We start from the raw sequence: 24,092 nt of genomic DNA on the forward strand, positions 1-24,092 counted from the left end.
AATATTCCAAGGAAGTGCTATATACCTTTTATGTATATACTTAGAATGTACTATCGCACATATTTTTAGTATATGGGAAGAATATTTCAAGGATGTGCTATATTTCTCAGAAGTATGTTTTCAACATCACCCAATCTCATCCTAGGTTCTACTAATATATTATATTTACATATTCTAATTGCATATGAGAATGTATAGTTATTACATTCTACAATATTACGTAAAAAGTAAGTATAAAATATATAAACTTTAGTTAGTTATATAACCTATGTATAATAAATATTATATGGGTAAGTAGCCTATATATAAAATATAAGTAATATATTTAGTTATTATGTGCACATCAAAATAAAAATGCTGCTTATATAATTATATAATAGCCAAATATATAATATAATATGTATGTAAATTACTAAAATTTATAGGTATCTATATACATTATACATACTTTTACTTAGTAGGTATTTAGGAAATATTGAAGTACCAATATGAATTTATTATTTTCAAGCTGCTTTTTATGTTCTTAAAATGTTTTAGTCCTTGTAGCTAGAACTACAATCGCTTCGTCCTCACAGCGTAGACATAAATGCCTTAACTGTACTGGAAACTATTTTCATATTTTGCCTTTCTACCCCCTTCCCTTGTGCAGGTATAAAATATGCAATGTAAGGGGTCAGAATAACAATGAATGGCCGTTTCCGGATTCCCGAAAATTATAGGTAAAAATATTTTTATGGTATAAACTCAAATCAAAATGATTCATTTCAATTGAAAATGAAACGAGAATTTCTCATTTTTCTTCAATAGAATTAAGTTTTAAACCTTTTTACCATACAATTAAAACGGTTTAAAAAAATGATGAATTAGATAGTTCAGTAGTACCTACCAAAATACCTAAATTTTATTAATTATTCTTAACGCGAAGTTGATAATCTATAGGCTAACATTATTCTTCTTCCTATAGGTACATACAGTATATTCTTTTTAAGATATTTTAAAAGTATATACAAGTATGTGTTAAGCATATACTTTTGTATATACTTACGCATATACTAAGAATATTCGATTAAGGTATATTCTAAGAATAAACTTTTACGAACATTCCGAGATACTACGTACACGAATGTGCTCAGTACATTCGGTGCAAGAATATTCTTCGAAGCACATGCAAAGAACATGAAATTTAGAATGTTTTTTATGGTACATGCTATGCTTGTACTACGCATATACTAAAAAGGATATACTTCGACGAATGTTGGCAGGATATGCTTAGAACATGATGCGAACATCATTGTTATGTGGGCACTCACAGCAATTTTGGGCAATTTTCCTTGTTATTTCGCAAATATTGTTCTGTAACTTTTTTCTACGTAACTTTAGGTATATGCAATGGTACACGTAATAGGAATAGAAATCAATTACCTTTAAAATGGTCTACTGTATAACGTTGTACGACTTTTTTTTAAGAGATTATGGTTTTTCAAGGTTTTATACTTTGAATGATTTTTTATAATATAATATAAAAATAAAATATTATTATATATTGTTATATTACTATTTGATATGAGAATTAGAATTTTATAATTATAAGCAAAATTCAAATTAATACAAAAGATCTTCGATTTTCTCAACCACGGGCATGTAAATTTAGAACAACCTGTATACAACAAATTATATTTAGTTTTTAAGAAAGTGATTCGAAGAAGTGTACGAAACTCGATAACAATGCGCCTAAGATAAACAAGTTTGAGTGACGCGGACCATTATAGAGTTCGCGGAAGATTCGATCATTAGCCTACGCTAAATAAGACTCAGTGAAATAGATAATAGGTCATTAAGTTTTGTAAAAAGTAGAAAGTAAGTTTAAATTGGGAAATGATTATTTTTTCTTGAAATCCATTAAACATATTTAGAAAGATTAAAAGTTGGTATTGAGGAATACGGCGAATTAAAATTTGTGGTGGAATGTTGATTTAGGAATCTGGAAGGGATATTGAGAAAGTAGGGAAATGAATGAGGATGAGAGATCAGAATGTTTTGAGCTGTCGAGAGGTGAAGTCCAGTGGTAGACGGTAGTGTACGAAGAGTGAAAAAGCCGGTGTAGTTCCGTGAGTGTTGAGTACCCAAGGGGAACGAGAGGTAGGCCGAGTCGAGAGAAAAGAATCTCCTTGAGCAAAGAGTGTTCCGGTAGCTGATTGAAGTGGTTCGAAAAAGGTAGAACACGGCATCACGAGAAAAGCAAGAACGAGAGCTATACGAGGTAGTTTTCAAAGGAGAACATTGCTGGAGGCCAGAACGAGTTTTTTTGTCGCAGCCAAGGGTAGGAGGAAACGGGTTTGGTGTGAGGACATTCGCAGTTCACCAGATAAAGGTCAGTCTCATTTGTCAGGACATGAATGTATGGGTTTTTGTATTAAATACCACATTAAAAATTGAAGAACATAATCGCTAATATCAGAAGATTTTCATCAAACTTAAATCAATTTGTTGCTAATAAATTCTAATAGTTCATTATTAATAAAAATTTTAATTTGGAAACCAAAAGGAAATAAGATTCCCATTTTTAAATGTTTGTATTAAATAAATATAAGATCTAACAAATATTAAGCAGTAGTTGCCATTTATATAAAATAAACAAAATTTTGATTTATAATTGTAATCCATATGTGTGTATTATTTTAATTTTTCCTATCCCGATTAGGAACCACTGAGAAATACTTAGAAGTCACGAAAGTAAGTAAGTAATTTTATAATTCGCCCTGAGATTGAAAACATATTGATATGTGATCTGGTTGATTAATTAGATTATCATTAATGCATTAATTAAATTAAATTACATATAAGAATATCATCACATATAAATAAATAAGAACACAACAAAATGTCGTCCAACGTGGTAAGCATTGAAAAGTATTTCTAGTGGCAAATTTGAAGGATAGAAAGAGAAAAGCCGGTAGTTGGAAATTTATATGCCTGTGGTAAAAAGTGAGATACTTACAGTTGATAACATAAAAATTTAGATCTCTTTAGGTACAAATTTTACATAACTGATTTAATACTTTATTTTTACGATATTTACATTTGATATATTTATGGACAATTTATAATATTTGGGTGAGAAAAAGTCGTTTTGGTAACATACTAGTAAAATTTCATATTTGGCGGGGATAGTACTTCTTGAAAACAAATGTCTGTGACAAGAAGCCAAAGCAAAGACAACAAAAAACATTCAGACCAAGAAGATATTTTAGACACGACAATCATGGCATCAGAACAGCAAGAATTGTCAGAATTAGAAAAGATATTACAACTTTATGCAACTCCAGTCACAAAAAATGGATGAAGCAAAACGAACAATGGATAAAAATCAGGAAGAAACATCAAAGAAAATGGATGAATCACAACAAAAAATGGATCAAAAAATGGATGAAACACAAAAGAAAATGGATAAAATCCAAGACAACCAACAGGAAACAAAACAAGCCATAGAAGAGAACAACAGAAATATAGAGAGTATTAAGAAGGAAATGGTTAAAAAAAATAGAAGAGATTGCAGAAAAGAGCGAGAAACAGGAGTTAGAGATTAAAGAAATCAAAATCAAAATAAAGGAGATAACGAATTGCCAGAAAAAGGAAATAGAAAATTTGGAAAACAAGTTTGAAAACGCTATTCAAGCAGACAGAGAAGAAATGGAAAGAAAGATTGCGGAAAGCAATATTCAACAAAATGTAGGAGAAAGAGAAATGGTTATACATAGCACAGATGACGTGAAGATAAGGTTTGGCGGGGATGTAAGAAGATTACACCCAGTGCCGTTCATAAATAGCCTGAAAAAGAAGATACAACACATCGGAAATTTCGAAACAGCAAAAGAAACTATCAGAAACCATCTCAAATATGAAGCAAGCCTATGGTTCGATAGCAAAGAAGAAGAATTCGGCAATTGGCAACAATTTGAACAAAAATTTTTGAATTATTTCTGGGGAAAAGTCCAACAATTGGAAATTAACTAGGAATTTCAAAAACGAAAATATTGCCAAAAATATTGAAGCCCGAAACAAACTAGACATTGTAGCAATAGATATGTTAAGCAATCTAATTATGACCACTAAAAGGAACAAACATATTCTAGTGATGGTGGATGTGTTTTCAAAATATTTATAGCCACAGTAAATTTTATAGCCACAGTAGGAACACCAAAAAAGATTCTACTGGACAATGCAACGTATTTCCGAAATGATCGTTTCAAGGGACAACTTCGAGAACGCGGAATAGAGACAAATTTTGTCAGCATCAGGCATCCACAGAGTAATTCTTCGGAACGTTTCATACAGGAAGTGACGAAATTTCTTCGCATTGCAACAGATGGTCAACATCGCCACTGGGACAGGAAAATGGCGGAAATAGAAGTGTATCTAAATACAATTCCGAGCACAGTAACAAAAGAGACCCCAGAATACATCATGAAGGGTATACTGCCGATAAGGCCATGGGAAGACCCAGAGCCAAAGGAATATCAACAGGTGATTGAAACAGTACAGAGAAGATTACGGCGAAGCAACGAAAAGTATATCCAAAGACAGGAACACAATAGAAAAAGAAGACCAGTGACTTTCCAAAAGGGCGAAAAAGTACTCGTGAGGGCATTACGAGTATCAAATCTTCCTGGGGGCATTTGCGCAAAGTTGATGCCTGTTTTCGAAGGCCCGTACATCGTGAATAATGAAAATGGGATAAATAGTTATGAGTTGAGGCATAGGAACTCGGAAAAGATCCGAGGAATTTATAATATTCACGATGTATACAAATATCACGAATAAAAGACAGAATTACATAAAGTAGATAGTAAGTTAGGGTATAAGACGTAGATTAAAGTAAGGAAATATACAGGGAGTTGGTTTTGCCTCGAGAAAATTTATTTAAAAATGCAGATAAATTTTATCGAATACAAAGGCGGGGATTTGTTATATTACTATTTGATATGAGAATTAGAATTTTATAATTATAAGCAAAATTCAAATTAATACAAAAGATCTTCGATTTTCTCAACCACGGGCATGTAAATTTAGAACAACCTGTATACAACAAATTATTATATTTAGTTTTTAAGAAAGTGATTCGAAGAAGTGTACGAAACTCGATAACAATGCGCCTAAGATAAACAAGTTTGAGTGACGCGGACCATTATAGAGTTCGCGGAAGATTCGATCATTAGCCTACGCTAAATAAGACTCAGTGAAATAGATAATAGGTCATTAAGTTTTGTAAAAAGTAGAAAGTAAGTTTAAATTGGGAAATGATTATTTTTTCTTGAAATCCATTAAACATATTTAGAAAGATTAAAAGTTGGTATTGAGGAATACGGCGAATTAAAATTTGTGGTGGAATGTTGATTTAGGAATCTGGAAGGGATATTGAGAAAGTAGGGAAATGAATGAGGATGAGAGATCAGAATGTTTTGAGCTGTCGAGAGGTGAAGTCCAGTGGTAGACGGTAGTGTACGAAGAGTGAAAAAGCCGGTGTAGTTCCGTGAGTGTTGAGTACCCAAGGGGAACGAGAGGTAGGCCGAGTCGAGAGAAAAAGAATCTCCTTGAGCAAAGAGTGTCCCGGTAGCTGATTGAAGTGGTTCGAAAAAGGTAGAACACGGCATCACGAGAAAAGCAAGAACGAGAGCTATACGAGGTAGTTTTCAAAGGAGAACATTGCTGGAGGCCAGAACGAGTTTTTTTGTCGCAGCCAAGGGTAGGAGGAAACGGGTTTGGTGTGAGGACATTCGCAGTTCACCAGATAAAGGTCAGTCTCATTTGTCAGGACATGAATGTATGGGTTTTTGTATTAAATACCACATTAAAAATTGAAGAACATAATCGCTAATATCAGAAGATTTTCATCAAACTTAAATCAATTTGTTGCTAATAAATCCTAATAGTTCATTATTAATAAAAAATTTTAATTTGGAAACCAAAAGGAAATAAGATTCCCATTTTTAAATGTTTGTATTAAATAAATATAAGATCTAACAAATATTAAGCAGTAGTTGCCATTTATATAAAATAAACAAAATTTTGATTTATAATTGTAATCCATATGTGTGTATTATTTTAATTTTTCCTATCCCGATTAGGAACCACTGAGAAATACTTAGAAGTCACGAAAGTAAGTAAGTAATTTTATAATTCGCCCTGAGATTGAAAACATATTGATATGTGATCTGGTTGATTAATTAGATTATCATTAATGCATTAATTAAATTAAATTACATATAAGAATATCATCACATATAAATAAATAAGAACACAACAATATGTATAATATAATATTATATTATATATTATATATTATATATTACATATTATATATTATATATTATATAATACCCAATATAAAAAAATATTATTCTCTACATTTTTTAAGATTATTTTTGAAATTTCTCATTATAACTTTTTTTTTCTTGTTCATGAATATACTATATATTGCTCAATAAAGAGGGCTTACTTTCTGTTCTTTAAAATGGTGTATCATCTATATTTAAATAATATGTAATGGACGCCGAGTGATTCTTTGATATTTTTGTACCTGTATTATTTAAAATTATTTCTTTTACAAAAATTACATAAACATTAGTCTTAAAAAACATCACTTCAGTTAAAATTATTTAAACGTTGACATTTAAAAATTTTTCAAAATCAAAGTCCATCTCTTCGTTTGCATTAGCTTCAATATCTTCCTCTGACACCTCAGTTATCCTAGAGTTCCCACAATTAGTACCCATGCACACGCACCCTTTGCAGAATATTGAACAACTAATTCCTATCTTCCTACAACCGCAGTTTTTGTATACTCTTTGGTACATTTACATGCTATTTTTTCAAGCAAAGCTTGTGGTGCAAGTGCTTTGACAGTAAATATTGGAATTAATCCATATTTTGAAGTTTGCCCGGCCGAGTCAAGTGGATCCAAAGTATTACCTATAAAAAATAAGATTCAATCATAACACACAATCACATAAAAAAGTTATAATGAGGAATTTAAAAAAATAATCCTATAATCAAAAATCGTTGCAAGTACTTATTACATTTTGAAAAAGCATATTATCTTATTCAAAAATAATCCTAGAATTTTTTATAATACACCATTTTAAAGTAAACAGAATAAGCTTTCTTTGTTTATTATATAATATATACCTAAATGTAGAAAAAAAAAGTTATAATGGGAAATTTAAAAAATAATCGTAAAAAATATAAAAACTCGTTAAAAGTATTAAGTCTTGAAAAAGATAACCTCTTTAAAAGAAGTGGTATAACATTATACAATAGAACATTTTAAAGGTAATTGATTTCTATTCCTCTTACATGTACCATTGCATATGTCTATAGTCACGTAGAAAAAAGTTACAGAACAATATTTGCGAAATAACAAGGAAAATTGCCCAAAATTGCTGTGAGTGGCGAATTTTGAAAAATCGTATTTCGAAAACTATAAATCCTAATTACCTCTACTAAACAACATTTTAAAGAAGAAATATGTAGGCTTTTTTTCTGTAAAGCAATGTCTATACCTATATCCCCGCGGACAAAAGTTATGGGACAAAAAACAAAATTTTTTTCTTTTGGGTTTCTTTGTGCTTTTTCTTTTGAATATATTTTTGTAAAAAAAAGTACGTTTGACTTTAAAAAGTTATATTTAGATAGGAAATTTAACCAGGAACAATTTTTATGTAGACGTGTTTGTACCAAAAGTGCATAGAACTCACCCTTATGTAACCTGTGCCCAGGGACTAATTCACCCATTTCTCAAAAACGCACCCCTTTAAATGGTAGCACTCCGCGGTTTTTTCATATATACAGATTCATTGACCATATCAAATAATAAAACCCCGTTAACGTTGTAGTTCCTTTCTATATTACATAATCAATAGCCTATAATATACCTAATATTACAAAATAACAGAAAAATTAAGGTAAGAAGAAAATTATTGACAAACGTCACAAGTACATTAGTCAAAATTGTAAAAATATAACCTGACTGTCAACGATAAAAAATAAATACCTAAAGTTTAGGGAGATTGAAAACGGTATCAACGAGTTTTTTTGTCGCAGCCAAGGGTAGGAGGAAACGGGTTTGGTGTGAGGACATTCGCAGTTCACCAGATAAAGGTCAGTCTCATTTGTCAGGACATGAATGTATGGGTTTTTGTATTAAATACCACATTAAAAATTGAAGAACATAATCGCTAATATCAGAAGATTTTCATCAAACTTAAATCAATTTGTTGCTAATAAATCCTAATAGTTCATTATTAATAAAAAATTTTAATTTGGAAACCAAAAGGAAATAAGATTCCCATTTTTAAATGTTTGTATTAAATAAATATAAGATCTAACAAATATTAAGCAGTAGTTGCCATTTATATAAAATAAACAAAATTTTGATTTATAATTGTAATCCATATGTGTGTATTATTTTAATTTTTCCTATCCCGATTAGGAACCACTGAGAAATACTTAGAAGTCACGAAAGTAAGTAAGTAATTTTATAATTCGCCCTGAGATTGAAAACATATTGATATGTGATCTGGTTGATTAATTAGATTATCATTAATGCATTAATTAAATTAAATTACATATAAGAATATCATCACATATAAATAAATAAGAACACAACAATATGTATAATATAATATTATATTATATATTATATATTATATAATACCCAATATAAAAAAATATTATTCTCTACATTTTTTAAGATTATTTTTGAAATTTCTCATTATAACTTTTTTTTTCTTGTTCATGAATATACTATATATTGCTCAATAAAGAGGGCTTACTTTCTGTTCTTTAAAATGGTGTATCATCTATATTTAAGAGATTATGGTTATACAGTAGACCATTTTAAAGGTAATTGATTTCTATTCCTATTACGTGTACCATTGCATAGACCTAAAGTTACGTAGAAAAAAGTTACAGAACAATATTTGCGAAATAACAAGGAAAATTGCCCAAAATTGCTGTGAGTGGCGAACTGTGAAAAATCATATTTCGAAAACTATAAATCCTAATTACCTCTACTAAACAACATTTTAAAGAAGAAATATGTAGGCTTTTTTTCTGTAAAGCAATGTCTATACCTATATATTCGTGGACAAAAGTTATGTGACAACAAACAAAATTTCTTTCTTTTGGGTTTCTTTGTTCTTTTTCTTTTGAATATATTTTTGTAAAAAAAAGTATCATTGACTTTAAAAAGTGATATTTAGATAGAAAATTTAACCAGGAACAATTTTTATGTAGCTATGTTTGTACCAAAAGTGCATAGAACTCACCCTAATGTAACCTGTGCCCAGGGACTAATTCACCCATTTCTCAAAAACGCACCCCTATAAATGGTAGCACTCCGCGGTTTTTTCATATATAGATGTCCATTGACCATATGAAATAATAAAACCCCGTTAACGTTGTAGTTCCTTTTAGCTATCTTATTTTGAATATAATCAATAGCCTATTAGTTGTAATCGTGTATTTTCTTTTATATTGATAATATAATATGTGTTGGAAAATATAGAAAATCATTTGGAGTGTTTTACAGGTCTATTGACAAAATTATGTAGTCTACCTACTACCTAACAAATTAGTGTTGTGTTTCAAAAATCCATTCATGATATCACTAAAAGTATGTCATTAAAACTTAATAATGAAAGAAGCAATTTTTAACATATTATTTATTTTAAAATTATTTCATTAATGACAATTCAACTAACTTTAATTTTTCGTCATGTGTAAAATTTACAACTTTTTTATTTTCCTCCATTTCACTATACATATACAAATAACATACAAAACTTAACAAACTTAATTCACAAATAACTAACTACTAAATAAAATAACTATAACAGTACTAAACTGAATAAAACCAACTTGGCAAACAAACAATAATGACAAATAATCGAAAAAGTAATGTCATCGTATTCTTCTTTTTATTTATCAAAAATAGTTCAAACGTACCCGAATTAATACCTAGGAAAGAATTTCCTAGATAAGCAGTTCTTTTGGTTGTGAAACGCTATTGTTCTTAAGTATTGATTTAGGAAGTTCCTATCGATAAGAATTACTTAATAAGGCAACTGTTTAGGTATCGTTGGTGAAATCGGGCATAAGATTTGTAAATATTTATTTTTTTCTAAAATTTTATGTTTTTGTAAAAATTTAAATGAATCAAAATACTCTGTACTTAGGTATAGTCTAGCTTATTTTTTAAGAGTGAATTAAAAATTTCATCAGTTGTAGGATGATCCATAAAAAATATGTATAATTCACATTATTTTTAGATTGTAGTATTAATTGCCCTGTATATGTCTATGAAGAATTTTTTTAAATCAAGTCGTTTTTTCGTACAGCCACCGAGGCGACTTAAATGAACCACCCTGTATATAAATAGATATAAACTATAATTATATTTTAATATTTATTTACAAATTTATAATATTTTATGAAAATATTTATCAAAATATATTAGTGTTAACATTGTAAATGAATGTTGAATAAAAAATCCATTTTCCAGAATTTTATGATTTTTCCGGTAAATGCAAATAGCTAGTTGTTATTCTTTCGTTGAGTTACCCAGATTTTAAAAAAATGAAGGCTCTACGTTCTCTGAAAGCTGAGATATTATAAAATTTTTTAAGCGCTCCAAATTGAACTTTCTATAGCAAAATCTCGACGCGCGGAACTGGACTCTGACAATCTTCCCCATCACATGGTCCCAGCTCAGTCATCGTGAGTAACTTCACTTTAAAGGGATATTACTCGTTTTAAATAGAAGATATTCCGTACTTATCAATTGCAATATAAAATATAGATATTTATTATCATTTTGTAAAAATTTCAACTCTTAATATTTATAAACAATCGAGATGTGATTTTTCAAAAAAAAAAGTATAACTTGGCTATTATTGGTCCTAGAAAGTTGTTTCTTCTTCTTAAATGTATGTTTTTTTTACCAGCTTTTTGATACAACCAATTATAATTATTTATCAGAAAAAATAACGAAAGATATTCTAATTGTTTATAAGGAAAAAACCCACCATTTTTTTATCGACCTGTTCAACAACAATTAAGAAACAAAATATTCTTTTTTTGAAGTTATACTTCTTTAGGCGCGATTGAGATTGAGGGTGAATTTATATTGATCTGCGCGCATGCGCACACCGACAGTATGGTATTAGTCGTTATACGGGCTCTGATTGGGTGTTGAAATGATCTGTCAATAATAAACAATTGTTCAATATGAAGGTAAACAAATTTATAATATATTAGTGTTATTGTTGTGAGGACAGAAACAAAAAAGTTTATAATTGTAGTGACTTTTAAATAGTTTTTTTTTTATTTAAAACAAAACCACATCAACCGCGCAGGGTTATTAGTGGATATGACAATACAAAGTATTACATTAAATATATAATACAATTTAATTTAATATTATACAATTTGATGTCTTTTAAATATGTTAACACTGATGAAACTTTTTTGGTGAGGATTGTCTTGAGGTCATCGTCTGTGATTCTATGGGATCTTCTTTCTTTTTGAAATTGAGGACACTCTTAATGTGATTGGCTTAGCTTCTAGGTCTGTTCTTACAAGGATGGCTACTCCGCCACTTGCCTGTTGTGCTATTCTATTTTTTGGAAAACATTGGTAGTTTTGAAGATTAATATTGTATTGCTTAAAATGGGTTTCTTGAAGACATAAGATCTTAGGGCATGTTTCGTTTATTAGAAGTTTTAATTGTCCTAATTGGGTGTAGAACCCATTGATATTCCACTGTAATATACCGGGTGGTGAATCGTAAAACAGGCCATAGGAAACTCAATGTAAAATTCTAAACTGTTGAATTCCTGCTTCCCTAATTATTTTACATCAAAAGGCATAAGAAAATATTTGTAGAGGTTTGAAATCTGTATTAAAAACAAAAGTTAAAATTGTTCTACGGTTTAAACACATTCCAAAATTTTGAAAAATATAATACATTTTCCACAGTACGTATGTGTGTAAAAATTAGCCCACAAATTACTATTTAACTATCAGTGCGCACACTATTGACTAAATAAAACATCTTTATTATTAATGATTTCTTCTCAACTGAGGGTATCTTATTAACTTTATTATTTTTTAAACAATAAATGATAAAATAAAACTAATGAAAAAAAATGACAGTTTGAAATACGGTTAATATAATAACTTCATTGTGACCGAACGCAACCGTTACACACATTATTGTACTGTGTGTGGCCTAACTTTGGCGCGATACTCTGAAAAATGAATTACATTTTTACAAAATTTTGGAGTATGCTTAATTCGTAAAACAATTTTAACAGTTGTTTTAAATACAGATTTCAATCCTCTACAAATAGTTTCTTATGTCTTTTGATGTAAAATAATTAGGAAACCAGGAATCAACAGTTTGGAATTTTACATTGAGTTTCCTATGGCCCGTTTTCCAATTCACCACCCGGTATAGGGGTTAGATTAGACATTTTCGAGTTCTGACTGAGAATGTGTTTCATCGGTCTCTTCTGTGGAAGAGAAATTATTGGGGCTTAGTTTCTTTCTTAATCGAGTTACATTATTTTTTAATTTTGAATTGTGGGTATAAGCGTGAACAAAATTAAGGATCTGAATTAATTCGGCTGTTTCGTTCGAATAGTTTTTTGAGGTTATTTCGGGATGTTTTGCGTTTAATGTGTTTTCGAGAAAGTCACATATTTCGTCGAAGTTAAGGACAAATGGTGGTGATCTGTTTGCGATTTTGTCTTTAATTGTCTCTAGGGAAAGTAAAAGTTCATCTCGAGAATTTCTTTTAGACGTTTTTGTTTTTTTCTTTGATTTCCTTGTTACTGGAGAAGTGAAGATATGAGAATCGGTCTGTGTGGTATTTTCGTTGATTTCTGGAGACGATAAGATGAGCCTTTTTGGATGTTTTGTGACGTTTGGAATAATTTTAGGTTGTGTTATTTCTAATGGAGTAAGATTGCTGATCTTGTTGGAAGTTGATGATGTTGTTATTTTTAAAGTGTTTGTTTCATTTGTATTATTTGTAGGTCTTGACATGTCGTCAGTTTCTATGGTAGATTCTAATTGGTTATTAGAGACCTGTACGTCTGGGATCTGATCTAATATATTTTGGGAAGATGCTGGGTGATCGTTAGAGGTGGATATTAAGGCTTTGTCAGAAGGTTTTTGTTCTGTTTGGTTATAAGGTAGATTTGTTATATATTGTGTGTTTTGGGAGGTTTCTGGAAGAGCTTTAGAAGTGGTTGGATTAGAATTGGTTGGGTCAGGATTTGTTGTATTAGAAGTGGGTGGATTAGAATTGGTTGAGTCAAGATTGGTTGTATTAGAAGTGGTTGCATTAGAAGTGATTGTATTAGCATAGTCAGGACATTCTGTTTCCTGGTGACCAATAGTCTTGCATTTTGAACAATTGAATCCTTCTATAGAAAGGTATAGTCTGTAAGTGGTATTATCATGAGAGATCATGAAAGAATCGGGAATGGACATATTTTCTAAAGGTGTGATAAATGTTTGCCTTCTAAAACTCAAGACATGGCTATATTCGCTTTCAGGCATTCCTACCCTAAGAAAAGTCATTTTAGAGACGGCGCTTATACTCATTTTACGTAGTTCTTGTTCAATTAACGTGGTTGGAACAGAAGGACCAGCGTTTGATATTATCAGTCTTTGAGCTGGAGTGATAAGTCTTCTTATTTCTACTTGAGTTTCTTTTATATTGACGTATTTGTGGGAATGCAGCAATGAATCAACCATATTTTTAGAAGAGAGATATATACATATTCTATTATTGGCTATTCTGGAAGCGAAAGATACGTTACGTGGTCCAACTATTGAACCGACGGCTATGATGTACTCTTGAACTTTGGTTCCTTCAATACTAGAAAGAACTATGGCTTCGTCTTTTGTTGGTTGTTTAAACGTGTTAACAACACTGGAATATGAGATGTGAGATATAGTTTGTGTAGTGTTCATGGTGTTATTCGAAGTCATGTTTGATTAATTTTGGAGACGTTGCAAGGCCGGCCCTGTCGCCGGTTCAAAAACCGGTGTGGATCTTGGCCCAAAACTGGTCCTATTTATATTTCTTGGATATTTTATAGGTTATATTATTATTAATATAAATATAATAGATGTGGTTTTTGGTACTCACGTCAGGTTTGCGGGGTTTACATGGTGTTTCCACTATAACAATGTGGAGGAACTAACAAAATAATTTTAAACTGTGTTTTTATCAATTAAAAACTGATAAATATCGCAGCGGTTTACAACGTGATGTATATTATCATTGTCAGGACCGTACTCCTTTTAAATAGTTGTTAAAGCAACAGGTACGTAATAATTGTAAATGTATCATAGGTACCTACCTATTTGAACCTACGAAAATACATAGTATGTAATACTTTTATTTACATAATTTGATTACCATCAAAATTTCTATCAATATTCACCTAATATATTGTTTTCTTACTCTATGTTTTGTTGTATTTTTTCAATTCTAAATCATTTCAATTCAAAATCAAAATAATTTGATTTATGTAATTCAAAAATGTCGAAAGTTTAATCCGTTTAGTTAGTCGATCTTCGCACATAATGACACGTTGTCTCCGTGGCGAAGCGTTTAATGCGAATGAACCCCAATACAACGCCAATACCAACCGCGCTGATAAGTTGGTTCGAATCCCAATAGAAACTTTTATTTTTTTATACATTTTATGATTGTAAGTAAGTAAGTATATTTATTATATAATTTTATTTTCAGAAAATACGTATTTAGTTAAAAAATTTTCCGACAATTAATGTTCAGAAATCATTTGTGGCATTTTTAATGTGTTTGTGTGTGTTTTATTCTTTTAATTTTTGGCACTGTTTTAATAAAAATGTTTGAGAAGTAGTAAGTATAAATTAGTTTAATATTTAAATAAAATATAAATAAAAAGTATATTAATTTCGTTTATAATCATATAATAGAAGTATAACTTCTTACGTGCGTACAAAGTACACACACATTCTTTTTTTTACTTTCTTGGTACTTTGAGTCTTTAAGAACCCACTGCACTTTGCCAAAAAGCTCTGAAAATACTCCTAGGGCAACAATGATTGTTTAAACATTCGATGTCTGGGATAAACATATAACATAACTCATAAACTGACAAACAGATCTTCTTGAAATTTTGTACACTAATAAAGGCTCTTAATTGCCTCATGATCAAGGTATAATAAGTTCCTTACGACCTATTGGGTAAAGGTTATTAACATTTACAAAATAGTGCAAAAACGTGGTTTTTTGCAATTATCTCGGTTAATTCTTTATGGATTTTAACGTGTAAAAATACAAAATAATCGTTTTTTCATGATACACAACTTTCATAAAACAACTTTTGCTGTAAATATGATACTAAAAATGCTATAGGCAAAAAACAATATTTTCTGACTTTGGCCTTTGTTTATAAAAAAATGAGGTCGATTTACGAGTACCTCTGTATGTATTTTTAATTAACTATATCCCCCCTACGATTTAGCACCTTCAAATACCTGTATTGATTTTTTTACCGTTTTTATTTTTCGACCCTGGACTAAATTTGAAAGTACATTTTAGAGTGTATACTGGACAAAAACCTTACAAGTGCAATATTTGTTTTAAGCAATTTACCGAAGCAGTGGCTTGCCGAGGGGGGTCAATAATGATTTGGAGAGGTATCTGTTACGAAGCTCGTACCGATCTTGCTGTGTTAGATAGCGGCAGTATGAATGCTTAAAGATATGTGGAAGAAGTTCTCCAAGACGCAGTTCATTGGTGGAAACTTTACATTTTTTCCATGGTCAGCACGCAGTCCCGACCTTAACCCAATTGAACACATTTGGGACAATCTCAAAACACGGGTAAGGGCAAGAGTACCAGCTCCTACATCCTTCGGAGAGCTCAAGACAGATGCCGTGTAGAGGAGTGGCACAATATTCCCCAATCGGATATCATGAATGGATTGCTGAACCAGCTCAAAGAAGTCCTTAAGGGCCAGAGGCGCAACACCCATTACTAATACTCAAAATGTTTTTTTAGTTATTAGACTATGATTTTCAAAATTGTTTGTTTGAATTTTATTAGAAGACATTGGGTTTTTGCTAATCATCCCTAGATAAACGACTTTTTTCAATAATTTGATTGTTTTCTATTCCTCAAAGGTAGTTTTCATCGTATTTTTCATAAAACGTGGTCCAAGATTGACAATTTCTGAAAATTGAAAGAAATACAAGGTGGGCGGTTAATTTTGCTGGTCAGTGCATTTTTTAAAGTATTTTAGGGATGAAATAAAACAGCGTAAATGGAACAAAACTTTCATTCAACCATATCCAAGCATTATATACGTCCATACAATAAATACTTATACTAAATTTAAAATTATATGATTTATTAAAATACTTGAAAAGCAAAAGATATTTTCAGATATTATTTTACATCACATATACTGTACATTTGCATTAATAAATATATATATAAAGATCCAGACGTGTTAAAAAACTACGTTCAATAGTGTAGAAGAATGAAAGATATATGCAACATTATTACAAGAGCTGTATACCAATATCGGCTCAATTTTTCAACGTCAAATTCTTCCAAATTTGTGATAGTTCATTTGAACTAAATATGAAGCTCTAATTAATCTAGATCATCACAAATTCATATATTTTTCTTCAGATTTGAAAAAAAATCATCAATTCAAGTTTCGTTCTCTAAATACGGAGCTCTAATTAATCTAGATCATCACAAATTCATAGATTTTTCTTCAGATTTGAAAAAATCATCAATTCAAATTTCTTCTGTCCATTTTTGAGCGTTTCAAGATCATGCTCTTTTACTAAAGATGTGCGGGTTTTTATTTTAAGAGAAACAGCATTTTTGGTATGTCTTATTTCAGCGTGATAAAACATTGTCCTATAAAAACGTCTGGTAAAACGAGTTATTTGGTTTGCCTTCCTTCACAATCTGCACTAAATATTATAAACAACTACATAATATGTGCTATATACATAATTACATGGTTGAAGAGTTGTCATAAACGTTTCAATCACCGAATTACAAAAAATTAAATATACATTAAGTAAAAATTAAACTTGTTGGCAGAATTACTAGGCTTAAAAGGAATACGTTAGATATATCATAAATCTTCAGAATTCGATACAACAACGAGCGTTATCAACTTTATGAGAAAACACCCCTGTCAGACTTCATTAATATACAAAGATTGCAATGGGCCGGACATGTGATAAGAATGGGAGAGGATATGATACCAAAAAGAGCACTGAATGCTAGAATGCAGGGAAAGAGACAGCTTTATCAACCCCTGTCAGACTTCATTAGAATACAAAGATTGCAATGGGTCGGACATGTGATAAGAATGGGAGAGGATATGATACCAAAAAGAGCACTGAATGCTAGAATGCAGGGAAAAAGACCGGTTGGAAAGCAAAGTAAGCGCTGGGAAGACACAGTAAGCAGCGACGCACAAGCATTTTAGGAGTCCGTGTATGGAGAAGAGCAGCCACAAATAATCAAAGGTGGAGGCCAAAGCTCAATTTGGGCTCTAGTGCCGTAGAAGAAGATACATATATAATAAGTATATAAGGATAGTATTAAGGAATTACATGAAATATTTTGAAGGTAAATCAATAAAGGGATCAAATTTAAAATTGGTACGAGTAGCGTATATAATCTTTTTTTCTAGAGAAGCTATCCCACAGCGAATTTAGTACGAACATGATATATTACATAACTTTTGGTGTTAAGATCTTTAGCGAAGAGATGTCTTTCATTCGTGTCACCTTATTCCTATAAGGCATATTCAAGTCACATAACGCATTATTAAGTAAACGTCTTCTGTCATCGAAGTTTAGAAGTCTAATTTAACATTTGTTCATAAGATACTGAAATACTTGCTATATGCAATGGTCACAGTATTTGGTAGCCTGATCCACTCCGGGAAAATTAAGTACTCTCCATTATTGTATTGCCTTATTCGACTGAAACCAAAATAGCCGGTAGCTTCGGAACTATTAGACTGAGAGCCTTCTCTTTCTTGAAAGCTCATTCCAGAAAATTGATCAATAACATCCACCTGTAGCTAATTTTAAGAGTTCTCTAGATCAGTGGCGTACTGAGCATGGTTCCGCGGAACCAGGGCCCGGGCCTCGCAGGGGCCTGCTCTAAAGCGCCTTTTGCTTCTTTTGTTTCATATTTGACGGGGACATTTTGAACTACACAAGTACACACTACGAAATGTAACTTTAATAAATTTAAATTTTACTACCTACGTGTACGTACCTACTTATTAATAAAAACGAAGAATAACTATTCATAAAAAAATATGAAATTAAAACTTTTAAGAAACACAGGGAACGCTTTTGTAAGGCCTTGCTCGTTTTACCTGCTTGCCGAAGTCCTTGTTTAAAGAATAACCTCCGGTGCCTGCCTAACGTGCTAACTCAAACACTTGTATTTTTTTATATTAGCACGATCCATGAATAAGTGGTAGGTAAACTACAAACTTGCAGAAATTCGGAAACTGAGATATTCAATGCAAGTTTTATACGGTGGGTCAAAAAAAAATAATCCCAATACAATAGGCTAGATGTTCGATACTCGTGTTATACAATGTGAGTTTTTACTGGGCGGGTGGACCCGCATCCCAACTCAAACCAGGGCCCGCTGATCTATCGGTACGCCACTGCTCTAGATCCTCCCCTGTAATTCGTTTATTCTATTGCCTATTGATATCATAGCGTCTGCATATTTTAGATGATTTACTCGTTCTCCCTTATTACTCTATTAACGTATTTCTCCCTTATTTTAAGTTGTTACTAGATGTTCGATACTCGTGTTATACAATGTGAGTTTTTACTGGGCGGGTGGACCCGCATCCCAACTCAAACCAGGGCCCGCTGATCTATCGGTACGCCACTGCTCTAGATCCTCCCCTGTAATTCGTTTATTCTATTGCCTATTGATATCATAGCGTCTGCATATTTTAGATGATTTACTCGTTCTCCCTTATTACTCTTATTAACGTATTTCTCCCTTATTTTAAGTTGTTAAATATATCTTCTAAAGATTTTAATTTTAGCAAACAAATAATAAAAATATCTAATAGTCCCATAAGTTTAAGTACAACAATAATCTATTAGAAAAATATACTCAGACATATTATTATAAGACTGAAAAATTCATTATATTTACGGGCGCCATTATAATCCTACCAACTGTTTTCACCCCTTCAATAAATAAAAAAACACAGCATATTTAAGTGTCAAAGATATCTGACAACTCTTCGCAAAACAGTGCATTTCTTTAGGTAAAATATTGTTTCAAAAATTTTCAAGTCATCTACAATCATTTTGATTACAAGAAACTCGTAGGATAGTGTCGTAGATCTAATACTTTGTGAACAAGTTCTTTAGAAAACCTTGCTGTTTACAGTCTTGTAGCGTCTGCTAGTAGTTGGGCAACTTCTTTCAAATGCGCGTTTTTGCTACCGGTTGCGGTACTGGCGGCGCAGGGTCTGCCGACGTAGCTGTAACAAAAGATGAGCATACATTAATGAGATATAAAACATGATAAATCTAGTAGACTACAAAATATATTGCCGTTAGTCCGACAAATTAAGCTATCACTAAAATAATATTCTTAACTAAATAATGTTAAACAAGCAATTGGACTTCATAAGTCTTAGGCTAAGGCCAGACAAACGATAATTTACGGCACTGTAAGAGCCGTAAAATGAAGCGCGAAAATTGATCCCACGGTGAGAGTACTGGATGGCCAGACTGATCTGTAAAATATCGCGCAGCAACATCGAACGGGCCCATTTTCGGTGTGGTGTCGCAAACGAATGGACCTGCGTCCAAATTTGTAGCTCATCTAGCCACAACAACGACCAAAACACTGTATTTACATCTCGCGACACGCACCGTAATTGACATCCCCGTCTGGCCATGCTTTTTACTGCAGCTACTGCCGCTTCATTTTAAAGCGCTTACTGCTCTTACGGCGCCGTAAATTATCGCCTGTCTGACCTTAGCCTTAGGTTTTACGCAACGCACTGTGGTTATAAATGCCGAAAAGGTGGCCATAAACCTTTAAAAGCGTTTATTGTTCACACACTTCGGAATTATTTTTGTACTTAAGGATTTTTGGCATCGCCGATTACTAATCTCGCATTATTTATTTTGAAAAACAAAATGGCGGAAAGAAATTGAAAATATCAATCAAAACGCAAATGTTTTTGTCAATTTGGCAGTTGAAATTCGCCGATTACAAATCTAACATTATTTTTTCAAAAAACAAAATGGCAGATCCAATATGGCAGAAAGAAATTCGAAAATTTTATTTTACACGCATATTTTATTGAAACTTTATATTATAAGGAACTTTTGAAATTTCTCATTACCAGTAGGTACATTTTCTTTTTGAAGTACAATATTCAGAATCTAGTATGTACTTATGTACAACCGCCCATCTCTCTCTCTCTCTCTCTCTTGGACCATCACTCCTAGTGGAGTATTGGGCGCATCTGCGTTTCTTGGCCGATAGTGTAAGACGGCTGGTGGCCAGCTCAGCGCGTGAACAACCGCCCATACGTACGCAACAATCCCCATAGAATCGTGTAATATGCGTCATTTCACACTTTTATAGTCAAATAACTGCCAGTAATGCAAAGGAAGTTAAAGGCAGCTAAACTAATGTGATTCTGTATCGTCTGACTGTACATTCTGAGATTAATAAACATTAGTCACGTACAGTTGAGTCCGCGAGTCTTTAACCGTGCGTTATTAATACCTGGCGACATAAAACACATACTTTTTATCTAGCATCATTGTCTTTCACGCATGAAACTAAAGACAAACCAGGTACCGCCTGTTATTAAGTAAAGACACATGTTATTTTTATAAACGCTCTAGAGTCAGTACATCAAAAAGAGATATGGGAGCGTTCAAGTATTACGTAACGCGATTTTTGACCCCCCACCCCCTACGTAACGCACTCTAATGGGCGTTTAATTATTTCGTAACGCATTTTTAAAGATTTTTGACCCCCCCCCAACCTGCGTTACGTAATACTTGAACGGTCCCTATGTACAAAAAGACGCTTGTGGACATTTTCAGATTTTAAGTACAATTTCTGACGTTTTGGTTTGTTTACTTTTGTGGCTGTCAGTTTGTTGAATTTTTTGCTGTTATTTTGTTGAATTTTTGCATTTTGAAGTTTTTATAGTATACAAACAGTTTTTTTAACAACTAATTTTATATTGGAGTTAGGAATTTTACGATAGGTTTATGATATTTTACGATAAATTTTGACAACGTACAAATATCCTCATTGTTGACACAGTTAAGGAATGCCTGTGTTTAATGTTCCGCCAAAGTGAATAAAATAACAAAAAGAAAATATGTTATAGAATTTTTTTATAAATTGTTTATTTATTTATTGATCAATGATAATAAAAGAATTTATTAAGCTACTTAAAATGTAGCTGTAATTATGAACCAAAATTTTAAAGCAAAACTTAAATTTGACATTCTATTTATTTGATAACGTCAAATTTTATACTACAACCCGTGATCGGAATAATACCTACTTTCTATCACTTACTGTTGCGTTTAGTAAATTTCCGACTTATTTAGTATGCTTTAAATGATGACGCATGGGTAAAGACTCGGGGACTCAACTGTAATTATGTACTTTTTGAATGCATTTTTACGAAATTTTGATTATTTCAAGTATATTTTGACCGTTAATTAACAAATTTTATGCATTTATGGTTATTAAATCTTTAGTGAACTTTTATTTTATAATAATACAAACTTCAAAAAGAAGAATCTGCTTTACAGCAATAACATTGATAAACTACAAAACGCTTTATAGCCCTTTCAATATAGGCGTTTTTTTTACTTTTACTGCCGGCCAAAATAAGGTTGTATAGGGCTTACTTGTACTTGAGTTATGAATAAGAATAGATCCGGCCTGATCCTTATTCGCGGTGTACAAGTACTTGGAGGGGATACGAGAAACGATCGTGCGCGAATAGCGGAGAAATCTTGCAACTTTCTTAAATAAATCATATTGTCAATTGAAATTGTCAAATTGACGTATATTTCATACTTACTGTCATTGAAGAAGAAAAATTATATGTTACTCCACAATATTGATATGATATACAATTATTATATAAAGGTAAATTTAATTAATTGTATTTTGCTTGCTGTACTGCATTTTAATAACTAATTTTATTTACTACATACAATTGTTTATGTTTTAATAACATAACCTGAATCTTATTTTTTCTTATTATTTTTTTTGGACTATGGCCTTGACAATTATCTTGTAACCGGGACTAATATAATTGGTCAATATAATTAAAAGTGCGAAAAATGTTTCTGAGCGTAGAAACCACGTGTTGTTTTGCCGAACTTACACGGTCCCAATACCTGAGTATGATAGTATGGCGACTCTACGATAGCATGAGAAAACAACTGTAAACATGAAAATCCTTAAATATGGACTTCTTATTTTACCTCATGACCACGTTTTCAGAACCACTGTGCGACGTACGTTTCACTTAATGTTTAGATTTAACTTGTTTGCAAATCAATTATTACGTTTGTGCAAAGATCTGTTGGAACAACTGTATTTATATACTCCGATATTCCCATTAAATTACAAAATTAAAATTTGCACTGAGTAAAGGATAATTATTATATAGTCATATTCAACGGGCGATATATTTACGAGTCTACTTGTCTTTGGGGAATTACATAAACAAAAACAAAATAATAGACTTTTATAAAAAGTTTGACCATTTTCTGTCTAAAAGTTTGTTTCAGCTACACCTTAAAGACCAATTTTCAATTGGTTTGGCTCTTATCCGTTTGAAGTAACACAAAAGACAAATTCCAAGACAGAAAACTGAATATCTAGTTGTGTTTTCACATACGGAATAGATAAAAATAAAAGTTCAATGTTAAAGTAAATGGTTAAATAAGTAAAATAAGTGCAAACTAAACAGTGCAAAGAAAATAACCGCAACCAAAAAGTACAGAAGCGCAGGCAGGCAGCAATAATGAAGATATGATTTTTCTTTCTGTTCCTCTCACCTTATCACCCTCGTATCGGGTTGTTCGATACTTTCTTGCGGTTCAGGTTTCACCTGTTTTTTTCCTCCAAACAGTTTACCAAACCAACCCGAATCGCCCTGTTCCTCACTAAAACATTTTATCATGATTAACCAACGAGATACAAAGTATGGCATAGACATAAAAATCATATCTTCAGTTTTTCAGCTACTACTACTTTTGCGCTTCAGAGATGGTTATGAGATGAAGATTTATTAGCAAAGCGTTTATACGAGAACTGTTCTGTAAATTCTTACTAAAACGAATATCAACATTTTACATACAGCATGTTTATTAATTATGCGGCATATAAATGGCAACATTGCGCATCGTGGAGTACCAGACGGTACCCGCTTCTCACGCTAATATACCCGATTCTAACTCCATCGCTCCGTCCTCCGCCATCATTCGGCGATTAAACCACTATAGTCGACTAAGCAATGTTGCCGATTTTAGCGCTTACTTCAGTTGCCTATATCTATTCGAAAACTAAACGTATTGTATCAGGATTTGGACATCTTGGCTATTAGTGCACCCTAATATGTCTGTGTAGATTTTGGCATTGGATCCGACCATCACTTGTAACACCGTTGCCGTATCCTCTATTTTTTCATACTATCACGTTACAATTTTTTGTAATATTATACACGAGCGGGACACCCTCAAAAAGGCGCTTAGTTTTCGAGATACTGACCATGGAGGGGTGAATGGCTAATTTTATTCATACTTTATATTTTCGAGGGTGCTGAAAACGAAAATGAGGTTTATTTTGAATTTTATGCGGGGGAACATTGTCAAAATCGCAATTTTACCCTAAAAAATAAAAAAAATGAAATCACGTTTTTTGCGTTTACCTCGCT

General features: G+C 31.8%; 2 protein-coding genes across 7 annotated transcripts in view; both read right to left on the bottom strand.

The window, feature by feature from the left end:
• Positions 1–12,239: 12,239 nt before the first annotated feature.
• On the bottom strand, positions 12,240–14,061 carry LOC126891530 (location of vulva defective 1-like). Its single transcript, XM_050660710.1, has 3 exons — positions 13,633–14,061; positions 12,895–13,449; positions 12,240–12,308 (listed from the first exon to the last, which is right to left on the bottom strand). Exons 1-3 carry the CDS (start codon positions 14,059–14,061, stop codon positions 12,240–12,242), a joined length of 1,053 nt encoding a protein of 350 aa, XP_050516667.1.
• A 2,329-nt stretch (positions 14,062–16,390) lies between these two features.
• The window catches only part of LOC114347695 (2-oxoglutarate dehydrogenase complex component E1), a 114,265-nt gene continuing 106,563 nt past the window's right edge, over positions 16,391–24,092 (bottom strand). For 3 of the 6 annotated variants that reach the window (XM_028298389.2, XM_050659188.1, XM_028298377.2), the window contains 2 exons: positions 23,215–23,322; positions 16,391–19,634 (listed from right to left, as the gene is read on the bottom strand). In XM_028298389.2, the coding sequence (XP_028154190.1) occupies positions 19,535–19,634; positions 23,215–23,322 (208 nt within the window). In that variant the 3' untranslated portion in view covers positions 16,391–19,534. The remainder of the gene's footprint in view (positions 19,635–23,214; positions 23,323–24,092) is intronic. The other 3 variants (XM_028298409.2, XM_028298397.2, XM_028298403.2) reach the window with 1 other exon arrangement.

Source organism: Diabrotica virgifera, chromosome 1 (genome assembly GCF_917563875.1).
Source record: "Diabrotica virgifera virgifera chromosome 1, PGI_DIABVI_V3a".
Lineage (NCBI taxonomy): Eukaryota > Metazoa > Arthropoda > Insecta > Coleoptera > Chrysomelidae > Diabrotica > Diabrotica virgifera.